General features: G+C 46.8%; 3 protein-coding genes across 3 annotated transcripts in view; 1 reads left to right on the top strand and 2 right to left on the bottom strand.

Annotated features, from left to right (window-relative positions):
- Positions 1–722: 722 nt before the first annotated feature.
- On the bottom strand, positions 723–8147 carry sv2 (synaptic vesicle glycoprotein 2). Its single transcript, XM_019873919.1, has 14 exons — positions 7906–8147; positions 6062–6160; positions 4832–4993; positions 4566–4728; positions 4299–4420; positions 4049–4212; positions 3809–3889; positions 3377–3466; positions 3176–3264; positions 2626–2753; positions 2284–2379; positions 2050–2209; positions 1402–1595; positions 723–993 (listed from the first exon to the last, which is right to left on the bottom strand). The coding sequence occupies exons 1-13, from the start codon at positions 7988–7990 to the stop codon at positions 1412–1414; spliced, it is 1623 nt and encodes a 540-aa protein (XP_019729478.1). The 5' UTR covers positions 7991–8147; the 3' UTR covers positions 723–993; positions 1402–1411.
- A 185-nt stretch (positions 8148–8332) lies between these two features.
- Positions 8333–19553, top strand: snx1a (sorting nexin 1a). Its single transcript, XM_019873916.1, has 15 exons — positions 8333–8733; positions 11030–11900; positions 12079–12233; positions 13146–13221; positions 13306–13349; positions 13436–13577; positions 13655–13733; positions 14169–14244; positions 14439–14552; positions 14672–14765; positions 15762–15967; positions 16138–16281; positions 16365–16445; positions 16534–16605; positions 16944–19553. The coding sequence occupies exons 1-15, from the start codon at positions 8629–8631 to the stop codon at positions 16992–16994; spliced, it is 2310 nt and encodes a 769-aa protein (XP_019729475.1). The 5' UTR covers positions 8333–8628; the 3' UTR covers positions 16995–19553.
- A 178-nt stretch (positions 19554–19731) lies between these two features.
- Positions 19732–23665, bottom strand: part of ireb2 (iron-responsive element binding protein 2) — a 9671-nt gene continuing 5737 nt past the window's right edge. Inside the window, exons 11-21 of the mRNA XM_019873920.1 lie at positions 23533–23649; positions 23263–23422; positions 23025–23160; positions 22799–22883; positions 22446–22727; positions 21662–21766; positions 21431–21573; positions 21177–21324; positions 20838–20960; positions 20389–20574; positions 19732–20264 (exon numbers count right to left, since the gene is read on the bottom strand). Of these exons, the coding sequence (XP_019729479.1) occupies positions 20154–20264; positions 20389–20574; positions 20838–20960; positions 21177–21324; positions 21431–21573; positions 21662–21766; positions 22446–22727; positions 22799–22883; positions 23025–23160; positions 23263–23422; positions 23533–23649 (1596 nt within the window). The 3' untranslated portion in view covers positions 19732–20153. The remainder of the gene's footprint in view (positions 20265–20388; positions 20575–20837; positions 20961–21176; positions 21325–21430; positions 21574–21661; positions 21767–22445; positions 22728–22798; positions 22884–23024; positions 23161–23262; positions 23423–23532; positions 23650–23665) is intronic.

Consider the following 23665-nt stretch of genomic DNA (forward strand, 5'->3'; position numbering starts at 1 on the left):
TAAGAGTATGTACTAAAAATGAACATTTTTCTACGACTCAGAGTGGACCTCCGCTCTTTGCGGGGTCATCGGGACCATGCCTGACCATGAATCGTGAAAATTACAAATAACACTAACTATAATTGCCATGTAAAAAAAAAAAAAAAAAATATATATATATATATATATATAATAATAATCCTCCTGTCCCTAAAACAAAACTAAACACAAATGCATGCATGGTTGGGTGACAAAAATGTGAATAAGTGGAGAAGCTGAATGTTTACGTCCAATTGTTACTTTCCTGCCTTGGATCATATTTCAACACTTGTCTTCTATGTTCCTGATTTTCTTGACTGCTGGTGAATGTGAAAGATATTTGACCAAAGTAGATCGAAATTCTGCTGAATCATTTCCCAAGCAATGTTTGTTTTCAAATGAAATGACGTGTGCAAGTGTTATTACTTTTCATCACAACCTCTGTGTGTGCTGCTTGGCTATTGGAAGTTTATTTATGAATAAATAAATGAAGAAGAAAAAACTATGCAGGTAAAAAGTTTTACTTTCCAACGTGCATTGAAAAATATACACAAATACAATAAAAATGGGAATAAGAATTAAAAACTAGGAATGAAAAAGTGCTTTGACTGTACTGACATAATTGAGCAATCTAAAAACATGCAGAGTATCTCACAGGGTGCTTGCTGCACAACCCTTCACATTTTTGTAAATATTTGATTATATTTTTCACTGGGACAACATTGAAGAAGTGCCACTTTGCTACAATGTACAGTAGTCAGTGTACATTTCCCGTTATTTTTGGACATTCATGAATGGAAATGTTCACTTCAGGGTCTACACAATTTTGTGGCGAGCTGTTCTGACGATAATGGCTGTGTCTTGAGCTATTTTGGAGGGGAGAGTTAAAATATAATATTTCTAATCTTACAAAGTGGTGGAATATTTCTGATAAATTAGTACCGGTTTTATAACACACACACACACACACACACACACACACACACACACACACACACACACACACACACAAAGGCAAAGGTTAGGCAAGTTCCATCTGTTTGGTGTGCGGAAGGAAGAGCGCCGACACACCACCGGACATCAGCATGACCGACACAAGCAGGATGGGGACGGCGCAGTCCGAGTCCAGCATGTTGCCGAAGACCACGTTCCCCATGATGGCCCCCACTCGGCCCGCACCCGTGAAGAAGCCCAGCGCCGACGAACTGCACCCAAAAGAACGACCATCCACATGACAAAAACAAAAAACATCTTCAAGGAAACGCTGCGACCCAATTAGTAATTACCCACATGGGTCATTTGAGAAAATTGAAAGCCTCCCTCAAATGGATGCTACATCTTGATTGGTTGATACACACACACACACACACACACACACACACAAAGGCAAAGGTTAGGCAAGTTCCATCTGTTTGGTGTGCGGAAGGAAGAGCGCCGACACACCACCGGACATCAGCATGACCGACACAAGCAGGATGGGGACGGCGCAGTCCGAGTCCAGCATGTTGCCGAAGACCACGTTCCCCATGATGGCCCCCACTCGGCCCGCACCCGTGAAGAAGCCCAGCGCCGACGAACTGCACCCAAAAGAACGACCATCCACATGACAAAAACAAAAAACATCTTCAAGGAAACGCTGCGACCCAATTAGTAATTACCCACATGGGTCATTTGAGAAAATTGAAAGCCTCCCTCAAATGGATGCTACATCTTGATTGGTTGATGGGTGCGACAACTAAACGACTCCCTCAAACAAAGGCCTCATCCCAGTTTGTCACCAGATGTATCTTCCACTTAAGAGAAATAAACATCCTGCAGTAACAGATACCAGACCCCAATTCGCCTTCGGGTGCATCCTCCGCTGAAGACAACCGAACACCTCCCTCAAATAGGCGCTCGGTCCCGATTAGCCATCCGGTGCGTCGTCTACTTGAGACAACCAAACGCCTTCCTCAAACAGACGTGGCGCGCCTCATTTCGTCACGGATCGAGACGTCCGCTCAAGTGAAAACGGCGCCTCCCTCAAAGTACCGTAGCTGCGTGGGGTAGAGCTCCGTGCCCACCACATCCAGAGCGTTCCAGGCGATGACGGACACGCCGCTGAACAAGCAGGACAGCAGCAGACTTTGGCTTTTGCTCTGCACCACATAGATGAGGAACACGCTCAGGCTGGACACCAGCAGGCTGACCGCTGCAAACACACACACACGATGAATGTCAAATCAGGACATATGAGGACCCGCTGTGGCGCGTGGCCTTCCTCACAGAGCAGCGGCTTCGCTCCAATGTTGTCCACCACCAGGATGGTGAAGATGTTGCCGGGAAGGTTGGCCGCGGCGATCAAGAAGCTCTCCTCGTAGACTGAGGATGAAAACACGTGCCGGATTGAATATTTCTCAATTTTGAAAAATTAAACATTTATTTTTGGACCATCTTTTTTTTTTTTTTAATTCACTTAATTTTAGTTGGATTTTACAGCTGATTTGTTATGTTTGCTTTTAGTTCAATTTTTATTTGTCTTACATTTCTTGTATTTGGCATATATAAATAAATACATTTAAAATGAGCCCTGAAAGCGCAGGTATGAAATCTGTGTCAATTACGCACCCACAGTCTTGACGGGGGAGCAGCTGTTGGTGTGCTGTTGGGACGGGGCGGACATGTTGGCACACGGGGAGCTGCCGGCCTCCGCTCGGGAAAAAAGCTCGGGGAACCACATCCACAGCCCGTAGTAGCTGTGCACAGCGATCAAGTCACGTCATCGCCTTCGAGGCACTTTATACATTGAGCACGTCATAAACCGCGCTCCTCGTCGACTCAAGAAAACCGGCACAACTTTACAACTTACAGCGGGCACATTTTCAATCAATATTGCGGCGCTCGAGAAATGATCAGCTAATAGACACCCCAAAAAACGTTTTTGAAGTCTACCTGGAAGCCAACTTTCTACCCCAATTTCAGGAGTCTTTTTAAAATATACTTGGGATTTATTAGCCGAGAGAATTTGCTCCACTGGAGTCGGTCGGGGCCTTTTTAGGATGACCCCTGACCCAGCGTTTAGGCTCCACAGCTAAAACATTTCTGAACCAGAGTTTTCAGAAGCACTGGTTCAGAAACAGTTTAACGGCAATGCCGACCAACCACCCGGACGTCTTACCCAAAGGAAATGCAGTAGAAAATGATGAGCAGCACGACGCTTCTGGATTTCAGGTTCCCGTCAAACATCTGCCGGAGCGGCATCAGAGCCTATTTGGGCGGTGATGACAGCAAAACGCCGATTATACACCCTAACACATGTCAACAATATTTGAGTGGTTTCATTTGATTGACTTTGAGTCGAGTCTTGTTTCTCGGTCACCTTTTTCAGAATAGCAGCGAGTTGTCCACACGACTGTCGAGTCTCGGTCTCGTGCGCTCTTTGTTTGATGTTCACGTGCAAGGAAAACTCCTTCAAAAGCAAACGTAGCAAAAACAGGATTCTGACTGTTGCAAATTTATTATACTTAATGAATTGTAGTTTCATTTATAATACAATATTTATTGACATGATTTCTTTTTGTCTCGCAATTGACAGTCTACATATTAAAAAAACTAAAACTAATACTAAAACTAATAAAACAACTAAATGAAACAAACAAAAAAAAACTAAAAACAAAAATTCAAATTTGCTAGAAAAAGTAATTAAAACTAACTCAATTTTTAAAAAAACAAAGTCAAAACAAAATTAATTCGACCGAAAAATTCTAAGTGCAGCCGCTTTTGCCTTTTTTGCACAGCGCCGTCGACTTACAGGGAGAGATTCTCCTTTCCCAAGCATGTTCAGTCGGAACATCTGGCGGAAGACGTGGACGGCCTCTCGCTCTCGGCCGGCCTGCAAAAACACAAAACGACAGATTTTTTTTGGCCGCAAGTCCTTGTGCAAGATTGGCGAATCGGTTCACTTCATTTTTAGGATCGATGTACTGAAGTGATATTTCATTTATTTATTCTTTTTTTTTGGGGGGGCGGGGGGGGTTATTAACTTTTTAACCTCCATGAGGAACTTGGGGCTCTCGGGCATGAGGAGCCTGAAGATGACCGCTGACGTGACGCTCGGGACGGAGCAGAGCACGACGAACAATCGCCAGCTCTGGAAGTTCAGTCGGCCCACGGACAAATGCATCCAGGTTCTGGGGATCACCAACCAGGCCAGGCCTTTGCGCACGCACGCACGCAAGCGTCAACATCACATGATGGTCGAAAAAAAAAATGTCGGTGGTCGTTGTGCGGTGTCTTGGCACCTGCAGCCAGAATGTTGCCCGCCATCCAGAAGGTGGCCAGAGCGCTGATCATCGTGCCTCGCCTCAGTCGCGGCATAAATTCGGAGAAGTAGGAGAAGATGACGGGAATGGAGCCGCCAACCCTGGAGAGAAAGGGTTCGATTGCATCTAAAACCCGCGTCCATTTGAAAGACTTAAAATTTGACATAAAAGAATGAAGCTACGAATGAAAAACATCTTGCGTGTTTTGAAAAAACAATAACGTGGTCGTGGCTCCAACGTCCTCACCCGACGCCGCTGATGAACCTGAGCAGCAGGAAGAGCCAGAACCACGGCGCCGCGCTGGCCAGACCCCCGAAGAGGCCGTTGACCGACAGGGAGACCACCAAGACGTTGCGGCGCCCCCTCCGGTCGGCCAAATATCCCCACACGTAGCCGCCCACCATCATGCCTGGCGGGGACGACGCAGGCGTGTGACTCATGGCCTCGCGTCATCGAATTCCAAAACCGAGACATTTGACAAAAGAACGTCCGACCGAGGGCGCGTGACCGACCGAGGAAAATGGAGGCGGTGAGCAGGCCCATGTCGGAGGAGCTGAGCAGGAGGTCGCAGCGGGCCGAGGGCAGCAGGAAGGACACGCAGACGATCTCCACGGCGTCGCTGGCGTTGGCCCAGCCGCAAACGAGCAGCAGCAGCCAGTGGAAACAGCCGAAGCCTGGCAACAGGAAGCGCAACACACACACACAAAAAAGCTTCAGCCGCCATTTTGACGTGGCGGTGAAAATGTGGTGAAGACGGTGCCTGGACAAAATGGCTGCCACTTCTCGAGACGCATTACGCAACTTTTTAAATGAAACAACGTGACAAAAGGCACAGAGATTTGTTTGCGTTATTGTTGTCATCTGATTTATGTTCACGGCAGACTAATTTGGCGGAATTTTGTGGCGTTGTCGTCATGAACGCTTAAAGGATTTCAAGTGTTTTTTTTTTTTAGTACCGGTACATTAATAACGCTAAGATGAAGAAATATACTGTCTTTCATTCATTCCCCATTTATTTTCGTGCACGCCAAGCCTGTGAGACCAAAACATTTATGAATAACAAATCTGATATGGGAATACAGCTGAATTTATTGCTTGCTTTGGTGAAAAAAAAACAAAAAAAACATGGCAAAAATGGAAAAAAATGTTTGCATATTAAATCGGCATCGGAATACTGAGGAGATAAAGCAAAAAAAAAAAATTGCCATTTGATTATTTTTCAGAATTGTTCTGCCCAAGTGGATTAGCGGAGGTTCGGGGTTTTGGAACCGAGGCGCTATCATAACGAAACATGTGCGACGCCCCCCCGCTATCACGTCCAAGTCAGCGCACAGCTTTGGCCCACTTGATAACTGGCCCACGCTTGACAGTTTGGTGAAAGCTGCCGACACGGCGGCCAGACATATTTGTGTCCTTGCGGGGCGCATGACGGCAGTGAAGTCGAATGAAGTTCTGTCGTCTTGAGTGAAAATGCTTTGATAGTTTGCAGTTGAAGCCGCCTACTTCAACTGGTTGAAATGCGAAAGACAAAGCTTTTTTGGTGACCGTTTTCACAGCCATTCACGTCAACAAAATAAGTTAAGCCGCATATATGAAAACAGCGATTGGCTTGGCGTGCTCCCCTTACACTGTGATGAAATAAGCCAGACGTGGGCGTGGCGGTCAAGAAAAGGGCGGCGACATTTGACTCGGACTTCCGCTGTGATGCGATCTTTCCAAGATGGCGTCCCATTTTTAATTACCTGCTGCCTCGACTGCTTCCTCGTATGACAACCTGGCGCGGGCGCCCTCGTCGGCATCGTGCGGGGCGATTAAAGTCCTCCTCTCAAATAAGGTTTCACCTGAAAGAGAGAAAGAAAGAATCGGAAGTCATCTAATTTTCCTCGCCTAACTTTTTTTTCTCCGGTGCATTGTATGACAAAAGTTGATGAGAGCATTGTTTTTTTTTTTTTTCCAAGATACTTCTTAGCAGCAGTCGCTGCCAACAATACAAAATATTTTTTTGATTGGAGTTCCATCTCCCGTCAATCATCTTGTGGGGCCGGTGCAAAAAGCCGACTGCAGTGAGTGAGATCAGTCCGGTAGGACCTCAAACAAACGCCAACTCCAAAAAGGTGTTGCGCGCAAGAGTTCCAATCGACCTGGCACGCCTCTGACACCGATCCATTATATCCCTTCTCAATTTACTCAGTTACGCGATGTCAAAAATGCTCGAAGGTGTACGACGTTGGATCGGTCTCTGTTAGCATTATCCACTACTGGTGAATTTATCAATAATTTTGTACTTTGCCCAACTTGTATGTGCAATGGTTGCCAAAACATCAAATGAAGCCGATATTATTGAGTTGTTGGGTGTTTTTTTTTTTTTTTTGGTCATTATTTTGACAAATGCCATGAACAGTCATGCGGTTCGATCAATCATCTTTTTCTTTTTAATTAAATACACAACATTAAGAGAATAAAGTTGTATTTTTTTCAAGATAGCAGTCGCAGTATCACGAGAACGACGTTTTTCAAGACAAAAAGTAGCATATTTTCCACATTTTTTCTCCACACAGGACAGAGATTACTGTCCTGTTACTACTTTTGTACGAGGGGAAGTGAAGGAAGGATATCGAAAGAACTGTTTGCCGCTTGCTTAAGGAAGAGCACTCTGGAGGATCTTGTCAAATTATACACAACTGGAAACAGTCAGAATAAGCGTCAGCGTTTGGGATTCTGACGGAGCGTTGAGGTCATAACCACAGTGGCTCATGTCGAAGGGTGTCCACAGTGACGCCCAAATCTCTGGAACACTGTAAATGTTTACGCACCCACTTTTAATTCCAAAATACCCAGTATGACATTTTATTCTCAGAATATCTTGACTATGACCTTTATCTAAAAAAACATGACTTTGTATCTCAAAAACAACTGTATTTTTTTGTAAAATGTCGACCTAAATCTTACAAAAACTACATTAATTTTAAAATTCAAACTACAATGGATTTTAAAATTGAAAATATCCAACTTTTTATCCCTAAAATATACTATATCACCCTTAATTATAACACAATTTATTGTATGTCTGTATTATGTACTCCCTTCGTAAATTAAGGGAGGGGGGCGATGAGATTCAATATAATGTGATTATTACTATTTTGCATTTGGAACTCTGAAGCATTTTAGACTGCATCATCAACACAATTCATGAACCAGTAGATGCAATTTTGCTTATACAAATATTTAAGAAGTGCAAATAAACATTTCACTTGCAAATGGTAAAAAAATGTTCTGAAGAATACTGGTTTAGGCGACTGTTTTAAGTCACGCACCACTGCAAAGTACTAAGCCAAAAATACAAATAATACTACATAAACAACTGAGCTTTGCCATTTTATGTAGAGAATAAAATACAATGCATCGGGTACCTTGCTGATCAAATCTGTTGCGTGTAAAATAAGAAACGAAAAGGACATTGAAATTACTTGCTTCAGCTTCAAAAAGTGGATAATTTTTAGTTTGGGAAAATAAGCATTTAAATGATACAAAATCAAAAAAAAGCTCTCCTGCTTCATAAAGGAGAGGCGCAACGTTTTTTAAATACCTTCATCGGAATCCGACTCGTCAATCAACCGACGTTTTGAAGTGAGAAGCGGCTCTTGATCAGCGTTGGAAGTGTTACCAGGCATCGCCGAACTCGGTAAACTTCCGCGGTCAGAAGTGCTGTTGCACGGCGTTTTCCTTGCCCCGAGTCATTTTTTTCCAGTCCGTTGACTGAGTGAGAAGCTGTATTAGCTTGCTGACGAGGCCAGCGGGCAGGTGATGAATCCCACTGCTGTTGTAGGCATGGCAAGCCTTGCTGCAATATCATTGGCGGTAGGACACGCACTGCTGCAATTTGATTGGCTGCTTTATCCGGTTAAGGCGGTCTTGTCGTTCATGTTCAGACATTAGCCAATCACTTTGTAGCAGGGCGTATCCTGCCCAGACGCGGAGGAATTTATCATAACGAGGAAGTGAGGTAGTTGTCGATGCGGGCGTGCTAGCTCCCTAGGCTAACCAGGAAGTGAAAAGTGACAGCGGCGGTTCATTGACGTCTCGCCCCCGTCTCCCCTCCTCCTCCGCCCTCACTCCACTACGGACTTCTCTGACACTTTGGAGCACTTCCACCGTCCCCCAGGCGTCACTTTCCACAGCCGTGTTGCGTGTGCTCGCATGGGCAGCGGAGGAGTAAAGCTTATCCGCCGAAAAGCACACACGGTCCCCGACGTCAGTCGTGTCTCGTCTCTCCGCTCGCGCGTGAAGTTTGTAAATTAGCGAATTGAAGATGGCGACCAGCTCGGAGCGCAGTCCTCCTCCGTTCCCCGACGCCGGAGACCCCGCGGGCCGAGGCAGCGATGAAGACGACGGAGACGACCTCTTCATGAGTGTGGTACGGTTCCAACTTTCCCCACGACCGCTTCTTCCGTCTCCATACTCTGCTAACTCTCACTGTCAATTAGCCATAGCAATGCGCTAGTGAAAAAAAAAATATATATTTATGTTAGTCGCCACTTTTTCGTTGTTGTTTTTGCAAAAGTTTTCACTCCCATCCACACGGTTGCCTAAAAGTGACAAATGCTGTTTAATGTTACTCGAGCTTTACTTTCACGCGAAGTGCAATGTGATTATTTCGTCACCAAAACTAACATAGGCATTTAATTGCCTGTGATCTTTGCGCCACTGCGAGCGGACTAACTACGAACACTTTGTGCGTTATGTTTGTTTTTTTTTTTTTTTGTGGGGGGTATGTGTGATATTTTCGACTGCATAAGTTATGTTCCGAATAAATGGCAGTGATTTTAAATTGAATGGAGATGAAAAAGTGGCCCGTGCACGGGGAGGGCAACCTCTTGTCATGTGAGCGGGTGGCGATCACGTGGTTAGAACCCGGATGTTTTCGCCTCTGTCAAAGTTCAAAAGGAAAAAAAGAGCAATTTGGGAAAAGGCCAACTCAGCAGCTTTACGCAGAACACACAGCAAATCTGCCAGCTTGCTTTTTTTTTTTTTTTTTCTTGGAGAGCCCTTGATATGTTCAGGCTATCACTTGGAAATCACATGACCAATCACTTAAAGTTTCATTTAAAGTTAAACTCCATAAAGAAGTGAAGCCATAATGAACGGATTCGAAGAAGCACCACTCAAGAAAGTAGAAGAAATGAAGCTTGGTGTTACGGAAATGATGATGATGGCGGTGAGGTGGTTGTCTTCGGTGACACCCTAAAATGAGGATCAACAAGAGCCAGATGGAAACGCGGTGTTCAGTCTCATTTGAAAGTGAAAGAAGCGGATAAATAGAACATCCTTAACAGGAACATTTGGAGAAGGCTCATACAAAACGGTGAGCCAAATAGAGGAAAGCTGTGACGTAAAATAGAAGGGCCCATAAAGGCCGAGGTTGGCGCTGTTGCGAGGAGCGCAGGTGGAGAGGGGTATTTCTCTAAATTGGGAATTTCTCCATTGTGAGACAAATAAAGGTTTTCTTTTCTTAGCTTCAGAAAGTACAGGCAGGAAGGGGCAAGTGGAGGAATGTCTCGGGAGTGATTTGTGGCATAGGAGCAGCATAGCAGCAAAGGAAAGGTTTATGGAACTGTAGTGAGGCCAATCCAATTTATTCATGAAGCACATTAAAAAAAAAACGGATTCAAGTTCTTTCCATCAATGACTCAATGGTAGCAATACGGCTTAAGTCACGCTAAGTATAAGTGGGACATAGAACACTGCTCAAAAGAAGGCAATAGAACCACAAAATCAAATCGCAAACTGCCATGCGGATTTAAACTCGAGCGCGGTTAGGGCTGCTCCGTTTTGGGGTGGCGGTGGGCTATGTTTTTGAGTGTTTTTGATCTTCAGGGAGCCTTCTGGAATCCGTGGGTGTCGAAGGTCAGAAAGGTAGTCTGGAGCCGGTCCATTTGAAGCGGTTTTGGCAAACAAAATATTTTCAAGTGCATACCAAAATCTATTGGGTGCCAAGTGAGGGGGGGGGGGGGGGAAACGTGATGCTTGCCGGCAAGTTTCAGTTTGAAGTGGAGCAGAGGCGTTCGAGATTTGAACAAAGAAGCCTCGTTCTGATGCGGAGATATCCAACATTTTTTTTTTTTTTCTCTTGATGCCATCATGACACAAAAACTGCATTTGTGCCACTCGAGAGGAACAAATCAGAATTGTGTCACTTGAACCATGAGGTGTTAACCAGGCCGCGCTATTTGCATCACACACCAAATTTTAGCGCAACAGTAAATTTGATCAATATGGAAATGTAGCCAGCCGCCTTCTGGAACGGTTTCCGTGTCATTGAAGACTGCAAATGTTTTCTTCTTTACTTGTGTGGCTGTTAGAACCCCCTTTTATTTAGCATCGCTGCCACCTACAGGGCAGTAGCGGTACAATACATCATTGATTGCATCTTAAGCTCGCCACCGGCGAAGGCTTTAAAAAAAAAAAAAGCTCCATTTCGCTTGGTTTGTAGGCTTTCTTTTGAGAAATGCATATGCGTTTTATGTATTTAGTTATTGTCTAGATAAGTTATGTGCTTCAGAAGTGCAATTCACGTGTTTCCATACTATTTTTTTTTTTCATGAAACTTGAAAAGTTGAAGCGATGAAGCCCCGGATTTGTTTGCATTCTCGTTGGAATGTGACTGACTGACTTGAGTTTACGGCACACACCGTTTTCTTCTTTGCTTCCAGAGCAACTCCTCCCTGAGTGAGACGGCGACGGTCAGTGACGATTTGGTGACTCCGCCCAGTGACGCCACGGCAGACCTAACGAGTGAGCCCATCAGCAGCGGCTTGGGATCCAAAACGCCCAGCGACAATTTGATGTCGCCTCCCAGCGACGCCATGAGCGACCCCATCAGCAGCGGGTCCGAGTCCAAAACGCCCAGCGAGCCCTCCGACGACTTTGACGATCTGGCGGGCAACTGGATGACTCCTACCGCCTCCGTCGAGTCCGGAGGTGGAAAGGCAGCAAGTGAAAACCAGCAGCTCAACGACGAGTTTGTTGACATACTGGGAAACGAAACTGAAGCGCAGACCCAGGACGTGGCGGTTGAGAGCGCGGGAGAAAGTGGGCTCGATGAGGTCGGTGACGCAAAAGAGGAAGTAAAAGAAACCGCTCTGCTTTTAGATATCAGTTCGTCAGCAGATCTCGCACCACGCCCGCCGAGCAAAATAGTTGACCCACTGGCGGACCTCTTTGACGATCCTCCGCCAGCTGCGGCCCAGAAGCAAAGCGCCGCCGCGGACCTGTTTGAAGACGAAGGTGGCGACTTGTTCGCCGACCCGCGACTGATCAAAACCGCCAAGCCGCCTCAGAAGAGCCTCTTCGGCGAGCCCGACGAGGATCTGTTCGGCGAGCCGCTGGGCGCCAAGAAGAAGCCCGCTGGGGGCGAGATACAGGACGAGACCCTGGCAGACAAATCGGCGAGCCGTCACGGCGGCAAAGTGGGCGAAGCGCCCCCGCCGCAGCCGAACCGCGCCGAAGAAGCCCTCGCCCCCGGCCACTCTGCTCAAAGGACAAACGGAGTCCACGGAGAAGTCGGCACTGATATCTTTGCAGGTGAGTCCTCGAGTTTTCCTTTGCGACAAAACTCAAAAGCGAATCCGATGCAATAGTCAAAAGAAACTTTCCGAAACGATGCTGCCTGGAAAAGTCTGCATGGGTCCGGGCAACTGTGGCAAGACAATCACCGGCAGAAAAAAGTGACTTTGAGTATTTGCATCGCCTGTTCCCACAGAAGCCACAGTGGAGCTCTCCCTAGACAGTCCGCAAAGCGAAAGGAAGAAGGAGGCGGCCGCTCCCGCCACCGGCGCCGCAGCTGGCGGCAAACCTTCCACGTCGGCTCCGGCCGCGTCGAGCACTGCCAAGCAACCGACGGCTGCGCTGGAGGAAGTGAGTGACTGCCGGTTCTAAAGTGGTTTGGTGCTTGGTTCCTGGTTGAGCTTCAATGGCTTTGAGTCAGTCGAACGCATAGAGCCGTACCTTGACTTACGAGGTGAATTTGTCCTTGACCAACATTGTAAATTCATTTCACTGTATAGTGGCAGCTCGACTTACGAACATCTCTTCGTATGAAATTTTCCAAGTTGCGAAACGCCTCAACAGGAAAATATTTCCTCTTGTTACGAAAGAAATTTCAAGATACTAAAGGTAAAAATCCAGGCTGATGTTTGCCTTGGACATTTTCGAAGGATTGTTAAAAGCCCACAAAAGCGAACGTCCTTGGATCGGTTCTTTACAAAAGGCGAAAACCGCTTCTCAGAGAGGACAAAACGATGAGGACGCAGTTAGTTCAATAATCATCGTTTTAATTCCTTATTTTTTTACATTCTGCACAACTCTCATTTCTTGTGCAATAATCTTAACTGTAACATGTATTTGTTACATATTTTGATGCATTTTTATGCTTTGGAAAACATTTATGTCTGAATTTTGGGGGTGGCTTGGAACGGATTAGGGCATTTACATGGAAAATGCGTCTCTACTTACAAAATTTTCGAATTAAGAAATTTCTTCCAGAACCAATTAATTTCGTAAGTAGAGGCACCACTGTACTTCAAATACATTTTTACCATTGAAAGGATGTGACCCAAGGCCCCCCCCCTCCCCTTGGGGGGGTGATGTATCCAAAGCTTGCTCTACCTCAAATTAGGCTTGCGACAAAAAAACAAAAAAAAAAAAGCAGCAGCTGGGGCCTACTTGTATGTTGGGGGCGCTTGTAAGTCAAGGTATCGCAGGACCAGTAAAAAAAAAAAAAAAAAAATCATCAGTGCCAATTTGCCTTGTCCTCCTCATTCATCGGAGCTGGAAGAAGAGGACGAGTCCGAGGTGGAAGACAAATTTGACATCACCGTCTCCATTACCGACCCAGAAAAAATAGGTGAGATTTCTGTCCGAAGCCAGCATTCTCCCCGAAATCCACTTCTCGCGTATGATGAATTTTGCTCCTTGATTTGGTGTGCAGGGGACGGCATGACCGCCTACATGGCCTACAAAGTGTCCACTCAGGTAAAGCGACGTTTATGAAACAATACAATAAACCCAATACAAGGGTTTTAATTATGTTTAAAAAAACAAAAAAAAAATGGTTTCAGACCACACTCGGCATGTTCCGCAACAAGACGTTCACGGTGCGCCGACGCTTCAGCGACTTCCTGGGCCTGTACGAGAAGCTCTCGGAGAAGCACGGCCCCAACGGCTTCATCGTGCCCCCACCGCCGGAGAAGAGCATCCTCGGTAGGCGCCGGCCTCCCGCCAACCTCGGCGGCCGCCGGCGGGCGCTCATCTCCCGCGCTGTGCTCGTCGTCTCGCAGGTATGACCAAGGTGAAGGTGGGGAAAGAGGACTCGTCGTCGGCGGACTTTGTCGAGAGGAGGAGAGGCGCCCTGGAGAGGTGAGGGCTCGAGCGTCCTTCCTCCCTGCTGGGGCGGCGCTCCGCTTTCAAAGCCAAATTTCCCACATGACGACTTTGATGCTTGTAGATTTTTCATTGGCGTTTTAGTTTGTATTAGTTTTAGTCTTTGTTTTTTTTCACAATGCGGCGTTTCTTGTGCGCATGGCAAGAAACAATGTGCATCAACCTTTTTCTCTGCTCGGTGTGCGCTCGAACGGTGTAGTCGGAACTCGACAAAGTAACTTAGTTACTTCACTAGTGTCTTTGTTGTCAATTGAAAATAAAATAAAGACAACTTTTTTCAGTACAACTTTTCTTTTTTTTTTTTAAAGCGCTGTGATTTCACCAAATATCAATAAACTGATTACCTCAATTCGCTTAACATAAATGTTTAAAAAAACATTTTTTTTTCAAGTAAATCGATTTTTTGAACAGGTACCTTCAGAGGGTGGTCACTCACCCCTCGCTTCTCCAAGACCCCGACGTGCGAGAGTTCCTGGAGAGAGACGAGGTAAGACCAACTTTTACCGTTCTGCCTTATCGGAGCTCCTCCCCCTCTGTGACCCGAGTCGTCCAATCAAACACTTCCATCCAAAGCAACTTTTTTTTTTTTCCGCGGGTGGATGCGCGCAAGGGTGGTGGGCCAGCGGTGGGTGCCGCGAGGGTTTTCCCGCAACAAGCGCCTTCCCATTTGTGTGTGTTTAGTTGCCCCGCGCGGTGAGCACGCAGGCCCTGAGCGGCGCCGGCTTCCTGAAAATGATCAACAAGGCGACCGACGCCGTCAGCAAAATGACCATCAAGATGAACGAGTCGGACGTGGTGGGTTGGGACGCCTCGCATATCCCGCGCATCGTCGCCCGGCGTGTCGATGGCTCAGAACAGAGAGCCGAGCGTATGCCCCGTTCGCTTAACGCCACCGACTTCTTTTTCTGCCGCAGTGGTTTGAGGAAAAGCTGCAGGAGGTGGAGTCTGCAGACCAACAGTTCAGGAAGCTCCACGCGCTGGTGGAGTCGCTGGTCCTTCACAGGAAAGGTAACCAACCCGAGGAAAACCCTTCCGACCGCCATTTTCTTCAGTTGAAGCCAGAGTGGCAGAGAAGACCAGCGCCGACCCGAACGGAAAGAATGATAAAAGCCAACCCTGCCTTACTTTGCGACGATTTACGCTACAGTTTGTAGTTTGGTAGTTTGGGTTTGAAATCGATCAGTTGTGAAGCCGGTCCTGGTACTTTTCTGACGCACGTCGTTGAAGGTTTGTTTACTCCCCAGAGGCAACGTCATTAGAGTTGGCCAAAATTAACAGAAAAAACAAACTGAAACCACATTTTCATGTTGATAAAAGTACCGAAAACTAACGGCAGTCAACAGCAAATTTAAATCAGGGATGCCTTTATGACGCTCGGTGAATTTTTTTAAAATTCTTTTCTCACGCATCAGGTTTTTGAGTTCACTTTTAAGTTTGACCAAAAAAAAAAAATGGCTCAATACGCTTTTTTCTATGCGCTGTAATTTATGATGTTTCAGAAAAAAAAAATTCCACCTGTTACTGAACCAACCTTTAATTCATAAATATTATCGTACATTTGTATTTTTATTATTCATATGAAAACTGAGGGCAGATTCTGGATCACCGCAAAAAAAAAATTACCGGCGTAATTACTTCATTTTCATCTTTGTCAGTTAATATGATGCCAAAGCTTTCAGCGTTCATTTTATTGATTTTCATATTGCGTGCACATCCGTACAGAAGAAGGAAAGTCAAAGGGTCCTTTGAGAATTGTAGCTAAGTATTGTAGTTTACTTGCACATGATACGTTATCACTCGGCAAGCAGCCGACATGTGAAAAAAACTCAAATACGTAAACCAATTTAAAAAAACAAAGAAAGCAAAATAAAAATGAACAACATAACTTGCTCTTAGAACGACTGTAATTAAAACCAATTGGGGAAAAAAAAAAAAAACTACCTCACAAAAAATGCCAAACCCCAAAACCTGCTCTAACCACGCCCCCTCGCCCTCCTTCGCCAGAGCTTTCCACGAACACGGCGAGCTTCGCCAAGAGCGCCGCCATGCTCGGCAGCGCCGAGGACAACACGGCGCTGTCCCGGGCCCTCTCGCAGTTGGCCGAGGTCGAGGACAAGATGGAGCAGCTGCACCAGCAGCAGGCGGCCAACGACACTTTCGGCTTCGCCGAGCTCATCGCCGATTTCATCCGACTGCTCGGTGCCGTCAGGGTATGTCCTCGTTTACTCGAGCGGCCTTTCTAGCCCTAGCGCGCAGAAAACGGTTGACGAACCCGGCAGGGGCTCGTCTGCACTCTTTTGTAAATAGAAAGACAGTCGTCCCTCACTTGTTCATTGTACGCTCTCCCTCCGCGTGGACCGAAACCCCGTCGCCTGCGCAGGGCTCGTTCGACCATCGCATGAAGGCGTGGCAGCGCTGGCAGGACGCGCAGAGCACGCTGCAGAAGAAGCGCGAGGCCGAGGCCAAACTCCAGTGGGCCAACAAGCCCGACAAGCTGCAGCTGGCCAAAGAGGAGATCGCCGAGGTACGGCGGCGCCCCGCGGAAAGCGGGAGGGCCGTAAAACGCCAGCCGCGCCGCTTCAACGTGTCTCTGTTGTGCTTTGCCAGTGGGAGGCCAAAGTGACGCAGTTCGAGCGAGACTTTGACCGAGTGTCGGCCACCGTGCGCAGGGAAGTGCTGCGATTCGAGGTGCGCGCTTTTTGACTCCGGTCACGCTGGCCGAGTGAAGCGACACATTCCTGACTGACCCCCACCCCACCCTCGCTTCTCGTCACAGAAAGAAAAAGCCAGGAACTTCAAACGGCAGATCATCAAATATCTGGAGAATCTGCTCAAGTCTCAGCAGCAGGTGAGTTGATGATCTGCTTTGAGTTCAAAGTCGAGGTGTGCGGCTCTCCGGTAACGGATTCGATACGTGCCCCGATACCGTTGGCCGCGATACCATTCGAGGGCGGCTCGCAAATGTGGGCCCCGTATGCGTGTACGGACCGTGTGCACTCCTTATATGCTTTTGTTATGTTTGAAATATCTTTCTGCTTCATCGTCCTCCTAATGTGGCTGAACAGAGCGTCCGCATGCCTGCCCGCCGTCCACTGTCGGAAACTTTCCTTGTCGAGTTTTTGCCTGTCGAAGTGCAGTTAGCGAAATCATGTGACGTCTCCTCCGTCTGTGTGTGTGTCCATCCAGCTGATCAAGTACTGGGAGGCCTTCTTACCCGAGGCCAAAGCCATCGCCTGAGTTGGGGGGCACCGCTCGCCTTCTGCCTTTTTCTTCTCTTTTTTACTTTCTTTTTCTTTTGGCTCAAACTCGACCGCCCGCCTTTCAAACCAACGAAGGGCGCGTGGCGTCGTCAAAGAGAGTTTACAATCAACTCGCTTCTCGCTTTCTGATCGACCCTCTTTCGAACAGTCTCGTCCGCCGTTACGTAACCCTCCCAGCGCACGTGTTTTTTTTTAGAGAGCGGCGCTTTTCTCCACCTTTTGTTGTTTACGGTGCGTCGGGGTGAAAGTGGCTCAAAAGGGATTCAAGACAACATGTCGTCTGGATTAAAAATCCAGATCTGTTTTGCTTCAGTGAGTGATGCTGCGATGGGGGAAGGGCGGCATTAGAACGCGCCGAATGCATCTTGCGTCATGTACAAAAAAAAAAAAAATAATCAATCAATCCAAATGACTTGACATTTCTGTGCCTTCTGCCGAGGAGCGACGGGCGAGATACCGGCGTCCATCAATGACGAAACTTGTTTAGTTTAGTGCATGTCTATTCTTCTCATCGACTGTACGAAAGAGTATTTGGAGTACGCGACAAATCGGATGGTGCAAAATTGACGATCGTTCCCGGTTAATAATCACATCACCCTACCGGCAAACAAATTGAAATGACAATCGATCGTAACGTTTACGTTGATTCATTATTTTTATTTGCTTTGCTTTGCTAGCAGCTAAATTTCCAAAATTTAAAAAAAAAAACACACACACTTTCTCTGCATTTGTTTGATTATTCAGATGGCACTAAAAAGTCAAAAAATTTCACCACTAATATCAGACCGGTTTATGATGAAACAAGCCCCCCCAAAAGGAACAGTTTTACTTGTTTGAAAAAAGAAAAAGTAATTTACAATTTGTTTTGAATTAAAAAAAAAAAAGTCCGGTAAATTTCATCTTCTCTACTAGCAGCAAACCTTCCGAACAAAAAAATGTGTACAATATGTTTTGTTCTATTATTCTTATGACACACACACAAAAAAAAAAAAACAATCAAACAAAAAAAGGATAACTTGTCAGACTCACAAAGGGTTGACCCAACAAAAGTCCTTGCTATTCATTTGTTCTCTTAATGAGGTTGCACTAACGCAGAAAAGTTGATGAGTCGTTAGTTGCCCCCCCCCCCATAAAAATGCACATTCCTGGTTGACGATGACAAAAACCCGTCAGAAGTAACAATTTCACTCGCAAGTATTTGACTCATTGATCGTAAAGTTTGTGTGTGTGTGTGTGTGTGTGTGTGTGTGTGTGTGTGCGCGAATTTCACCTGCTTTCTTAACAAGCAAAAACGGTGTGAGGAAAAAGTTCTGTTTTTCTGCGCTTTTTCTGTTGACACGAAAAGCCAAGCTTTGCAACGAATTGTTCCGAACAATGTTGGATGATGACAGAATGAATGCAACAAAAGTCACAAGATAACGTGCAAGAAAATAGAAATGGCACAATTAAAAATAAAATGTTCATAATCTTTACTTGCGGAATTACCAGAATGTCCTGTCAGCAAACGTTACAAAAAAGTTTTTCAGATTCAAAGTTACTGATTGGACAACACGACAGAGCAACACAATTTCACTGAGTCAAATGTCCGTCTTTTTTTGTTGTTGTTTTCTTGCTGCAATTATTACAAAGAACAAACTTTTTTTTTTTTGGTTTGTTTTTGCGGTATTTCCTTTGTCGACTGTATTTGGATTGTACACAAAAAAAATCTGATAGAAGTCATACCAAAATTTACAATGTAATTGTTGCAAATGTTCTATATATCACGCCCCGCTCATCAATAGCAATTACAAATTAACCCATTTAGCATAAATGTAAAAAAAAAATACTTGTAAAGTACATTATTTTGTATGATTTTTCTTGTCAGATGCAGTCTTTATTTTACTGTATTTTATATACTTTGTCTTATTGCGTTTTTCTTTTTCTCCTCTTGTAAAATGAGAATATGACTGTTGTTTATCACTTGTCTTTTTTTTTTTTTCCATATAGCGCATTACTGCCCAATAATTTTGATAAGGCTCATCGTGGCCCAAATATTCCTTGGTACTTTTTACTGTTGGACAATAGAACAAGCATGACCCCCCCTTTTAAAAGCAAGATAAGTGACGTGACAAAATATTGTAGGAATCCTGCTGCACAATGAAGTGTGTGTCCTGGCTAATTTCTACAAACAGCCTGACACTAAAAATATCTCAAGAAATGCGTGCGTGTGTCGAAATGCATCTCTCAAATGTTCTTTGACAAGTCTCACGAATGGTAAATTGAGTCGCGCGCCAGGTCGAGAAGTCGAGCGAAGAAAGTGTTTTCGTAGCTTTGATTTTTTTCACATGCGATGAGGAAAACGATGCTGCGCACTTCCTTTATGAGAACATTTCACGTTGGATTAAATGGCGGTCATTTTTCGCAGAGGCCCTCGCTGAATGCAATGTGAGATTGGATCAATGTGTTGAGGAAAAAAAACAAAGTCACCAGTGTGCACCCGTGTCACGGAAATTTTCTTGGAGAAGAAATCAAATAAACGTTGCACTGTTTACACTTGTATATCTCGTCGACTGTTTTTGATTTTTTTTTTCTTGCTACCGCGCTGGCAATTGTCAGTTGTTAGTGCATTGTCGCCATACTCAAACTCACAAACATGAGTATGAGAGGAATGAGCAGTTAACCCCCCCCCCCCCAAAAAGCAGCTAAAGTTGTGATTTTATTTAACAGGACACGGCCACCGGAGACGTGACTTTATTTTCCATTCATTTAAAATTCATTCAAAATCATGAAGGCGCATGTAAAAACCAACACGATTGAAAGACGTCGAGAAAAAAAAACAAATCAACAGCCTAAGAAGACACTTTTGCATGAGTCGCACATAATGGGTTGAAGACACAACTTGTAGTTGACATACATGGACAAAACAAACAAACAAAAAAAAAAAGCATATCCGTGATGACATATCTTAGCGTTAGTTGACTTCTGTCCAGAAAGTCCAAATGATTCCAGCCACCTGGAATGCTCAAAAAAAAAAAAAAAAAAGAGCCTCTTTGAAAAGGTCCTTATTTGAGTCCGTCAAGCTAAGAATGGGTGAAACGCAGCCTGGCATCCATTGCAACGACAAGCCAAGTGACCAAAGTAGTCCAGTGCGTGCGTTTCAAAGCATCGTCCGCGCCACGTATCGCAGGAGGCCTCCGTGCTGGAGAAAGATGACGTCCAGCTCGTTGTCCAACTCTGCCGTCACCACAAAATCTTTGCCGTCGCTCGTCTGAAACAAAACAAAAAACAACATGAGGAGGAGCGCTCTGGAAAATGCCAAAAATCAGAATTGGCATTGGCCTGAAAAATTGTCAAGCCCGTGACCGCAGTGTGTGAGAATCATCACGTCTTGCCTTGACGTCGAGCTGTTGGCCGGGCGCAAGGCGTTGCGGCAGGCTGACGCTGAACCTCTCGGTGCCGGCGAGCTCCAGCGTGTCGGCGTTTTGCTCGGGCGCGAACCGCAGAGGCAGGATGCCCACGCCCACCAGTTGCTTCTTGTGTAGACGCTCGAAGCTCTCGGCGATGACAGCGCGAACGCCCTGCAAGAGAAGACGGCGGACGTCAGAACGCAAAACCGCGATAAGGCCGCCGGTCACGTTGTGGTACAAATACAGGCACACTTGTGTCTTTTCCCCTCATATTTTCCAACCATTTTGCCAAATTTTTCTAGCCATACGTGTCTGGCAGGAAGGGAGTACTGAGAAAGTGCACACAAAGGCCACTAAATTAAAGGTCATCGAAAAACATAAAGCGAGTGCAATCGTGTATGGTTGCAAAATGAGAACCACTATCGGGTTTGTACCATCAGATAAGGTCCTTTGGCCACCCAATCACGGGAGCTTCCGGAGCCGTAGTCCTTCCCGGCCAGGATGATGAGCGGAACGCCGTCCCTCTGATAGCGCTCGGCCGCTTCGAACACGTCCAGCTGGGTGCGGGGGGAGAAGGAAAACGTGAGCAAAAAAAAATAATAAAAAGTGTATGCGCCGACATCGGGAGTGCGGTGGACACTGGAGCCGCCCTGAACCGGGGAGTCAACTGAAACATTTTCTTGATGATAATATGTTGTGTTATATAACGAGAGTCTAAACACACTATTTGGATTTATAATGAGTCTGCAAACGCTCAAAAGTCGTCCACTCACCGTTTGCCCCGAGGGAACGTGGAGCGTTTTGGGCCCTGCTTTGCCCACCAGTCGATTTTGGAGCTTGATGCTGGCAAAGGTCCCTCTGGTCATCACGGCGTCGTTGCCCCGCCGGGAGCCGTAAGAGTTGAACTCCCGAGGGGTCAGCCTACGGGATGCCAGAATACCGAGGCACTCAGAACCGTGCGTGCACGATAAGACATGATGATTGTTGTCATCAATGAAAAAAAAAAAAGGTCGATGGTCAAAGGCACCTTTTGCTGAGCAGGTACTTGGCGGCAGCGCTGACCCGGGCGATGCTGCCCGCGGGCGAGATGTGGTCGGTGGTCACCTTGTCGCCGAGGAACAGCAGAGCGTGAGCGTTGTCGATCGACTGAGGGGGCGGGACCTCTTTACTCTTCAGACACGAACGGAGGGAGAGGGCGTCACGCGATGGGTTCGGTTTTCCCGAGGCACGGACGGAATCGGCGAGGCGCCGCGCTTACTAATTTGCCGAAGAACGACGGCGAGCGGATGTACGTCGACTTGGCGTCCCAGGGAAAGACGACAGACTCGGGACACTCGATGTTGCTCCAGAACGTGTTGCCTTTCTGGAAAGAGGAGGGAAGACGACGATAGTGAGCGCTCTTGAAGCACGTACGGCGCTCGCACTAACAACATGGCTGCCAACAGCCGTGGTGGGAAGGAAACGATGTCATTTTTTTTTTTTTTTTTTAAGCTTTTGAAGGTGTCTGGAAGAGAAGGTATGTATGAATGTACCAAGTAAGTTTGCGATCGTTAGCTGATGTGGCATTTTGGGTCACCAAAGCTGAAAAGTCACGCCGGCAGGAGCTCGATCTGAAACCACGATTTGCGACAGGTAACGTGATTTATTTTCTCCGTAGTTAGAAAACAATGTCAACGTTAAGGAAAGTGGGAAATTCATTGGTGTGCTGTTCACTTTTTGTTCTTTAAAAAAAAAACAAACAAAAAAAAAAAGTGATGTTCTCCATGATTGACACCAAAAACAATACTTGTGCACTTTTGTATGGAAGCACATTTCAGAGTCAGTTTAGTGAAGCGCGTCACTTTTTATAAAAGCAACTTTTTGGTCGATTTATTTGAGCGCACATTTTGCAAAAGGGACATTTCGCCAAGAGGAAGTCATTCTTTTCTTTCGATGATTTTTCTGTGGGCGTTGATGCAATTTAGTGCAGAGTAAAAAGAAAAAAAAAAAAACATTTAAGAATAAAAAAATCAAGCAGGTGCGCAATCCCCACGCCTCCTTACCACCATCCTCGCCTTGAGATCCTTAAAGACGGAGGCGATGACGGCGTCCTCCTCCGTCTGCTGCACCTCCTCCCTGGACGGCCAGATGTCGCGAAGGTACAAGTCCCTCCCGTCGGAAGCCAGGCCCAGAGGTTCTTTTTCAAAGTTGATGGCCACGGTGCCCGCGATGGCGTACGCCACCACCAGGGGGGGCGAGGCCAGATAGTTGGCCCGTATGCAGTCGCAGAGGCGGCCCTCAAAGTGCCTGTTGCCAGATAGGACCCCGCACGCCACCAGGTCGCCCTGGAAGGATTTGGCGCAAGGTGTCAACGCGCGCGGCTGCCTAAAATGGGAACTAAAGCATCAAAAGTCACCTGCTTGATGGCGTCCACGACGCTTTCCGGCAAGGGCGCCGTGTTTCCGACGCAGGTGGCGCAGCCGTAGCCGATCACCTCAAAGCTTGAGCGCAAAAGAAGCACACACGCCAATATGATATGATATACACACGGCGAGAATATCTTCGTGTGACGGGCTACAGCGCAAGCTAGCTGCTTGCACCGACAACTCGGCACACAGTCGACATTTTTGCCGAGTCGTTACCCGAGCTGGCTGAAGTAGGGCAGCACCCCGCTGGCGTTGAGGTAGTGCGTGGCCATGCCGCTTCCGGGCGCCAGGCTGGTCCGGATGTAAGGCTTGACCCGGAGCCCCGCCTCCGCGGCCTTCTTGGCCAGCAAGCCTGCCGCACACGCGCCCACGTCAGGTTGCGCTCACGCGGAATCACAAAAAAGGCTTTCGTATCGCCGTGAGACGAAAAACGTGAGTCGCGGGAGCAGCTTACCCGCCGTTAGCATGACGGAGGGGTTGCAGTTGTTGGTGCAGCTGATGACGGCGGCGATGACCACCGAGCCGTGGCCCAGGTGGTATTCCTGACCGGCGTGCAGGAAGGGAACCCGGACGCCCTGCTTGTCCTTGGAGATGTGGAAGCCTCTGGGGCCCAGCTGGGGGGGGGGGGGGGAAAAAGGGGAGGCGGGGGGGGGGGGGGGGGGGGGGGGGGGGCGCGTCAGTTAGACGCGACACGTGTGTCGTCGGCGTGAGCGAGGCTTTTTACCTTCTCGTCGAGGCAACTCTGAAATCCTTCCTTCATGCCGCAGACGGCCACGCGGTCCTGCGGCCTCTTGGGCCCGCTGACGTGCGGAACCCTCGAGCTCAGGTCGATTTCGATCACCTTCACGCCAACGCAA

Source organism: Hippocampus comes, unplaced genomic scaffold (assembly GCF_001891065.2).
Source record: "Hippocampus comes isolate QL1 unplaced genomic scaffold, H_comes_QL1_v1.1 scaffold298, whole genome shotgun sequence".
Lineage (NCBI taxonomy): Eukaryota > Metazoa > Chordata > Actinopteri > Syngnathiformes > Syngnathidae > Hippocampus > Hippocampus comes.

Coding starts and splice junctions, on each gene's coding strand:
- sv2 (XM_019873919.1), bottom strand. CDS start 7,990: ATGCCTGGTAACACTTCCAACGCTGATCAAGAGCCGCTTCTCACTTCA. Junction 3,467..3,808: donor GGAAAGGAGAATCTCTCCCT/GTAAGTCGACGG, acceptor TTGCTTTTGAAG/GAGTTTTCCTTGCACGTGAA. Junction 2,380..2,625: donor CTCCCCCGTCAAGACTGTGG/GTGCGTAATTGA, acceptor TTTCATCCTCAG/TCTACGAGGAGAGCTTCTTG.
- snx1a (XM_019873916.1), top strand. CDS start 8,629: ATGGCGACCAGCTCGGAGCGCAGTCCTCCTCCGTTCCCCGACGCCGGA. Junction 13,578..13,654: donor GCCGGAGAAGAGCATCCTCG/GTAGGCGCCGGC, acceptor GTCGTCTCGCAG/GTATGACCAAGGTGAAGGTG. Junction 16,606..16,943: donor TGCTCAAGTCTCAGCAGCAG/GTGAGTTGATGA, acceptor GTGTCCATCCAG/CTGATCAAGTACTGGGAGGC.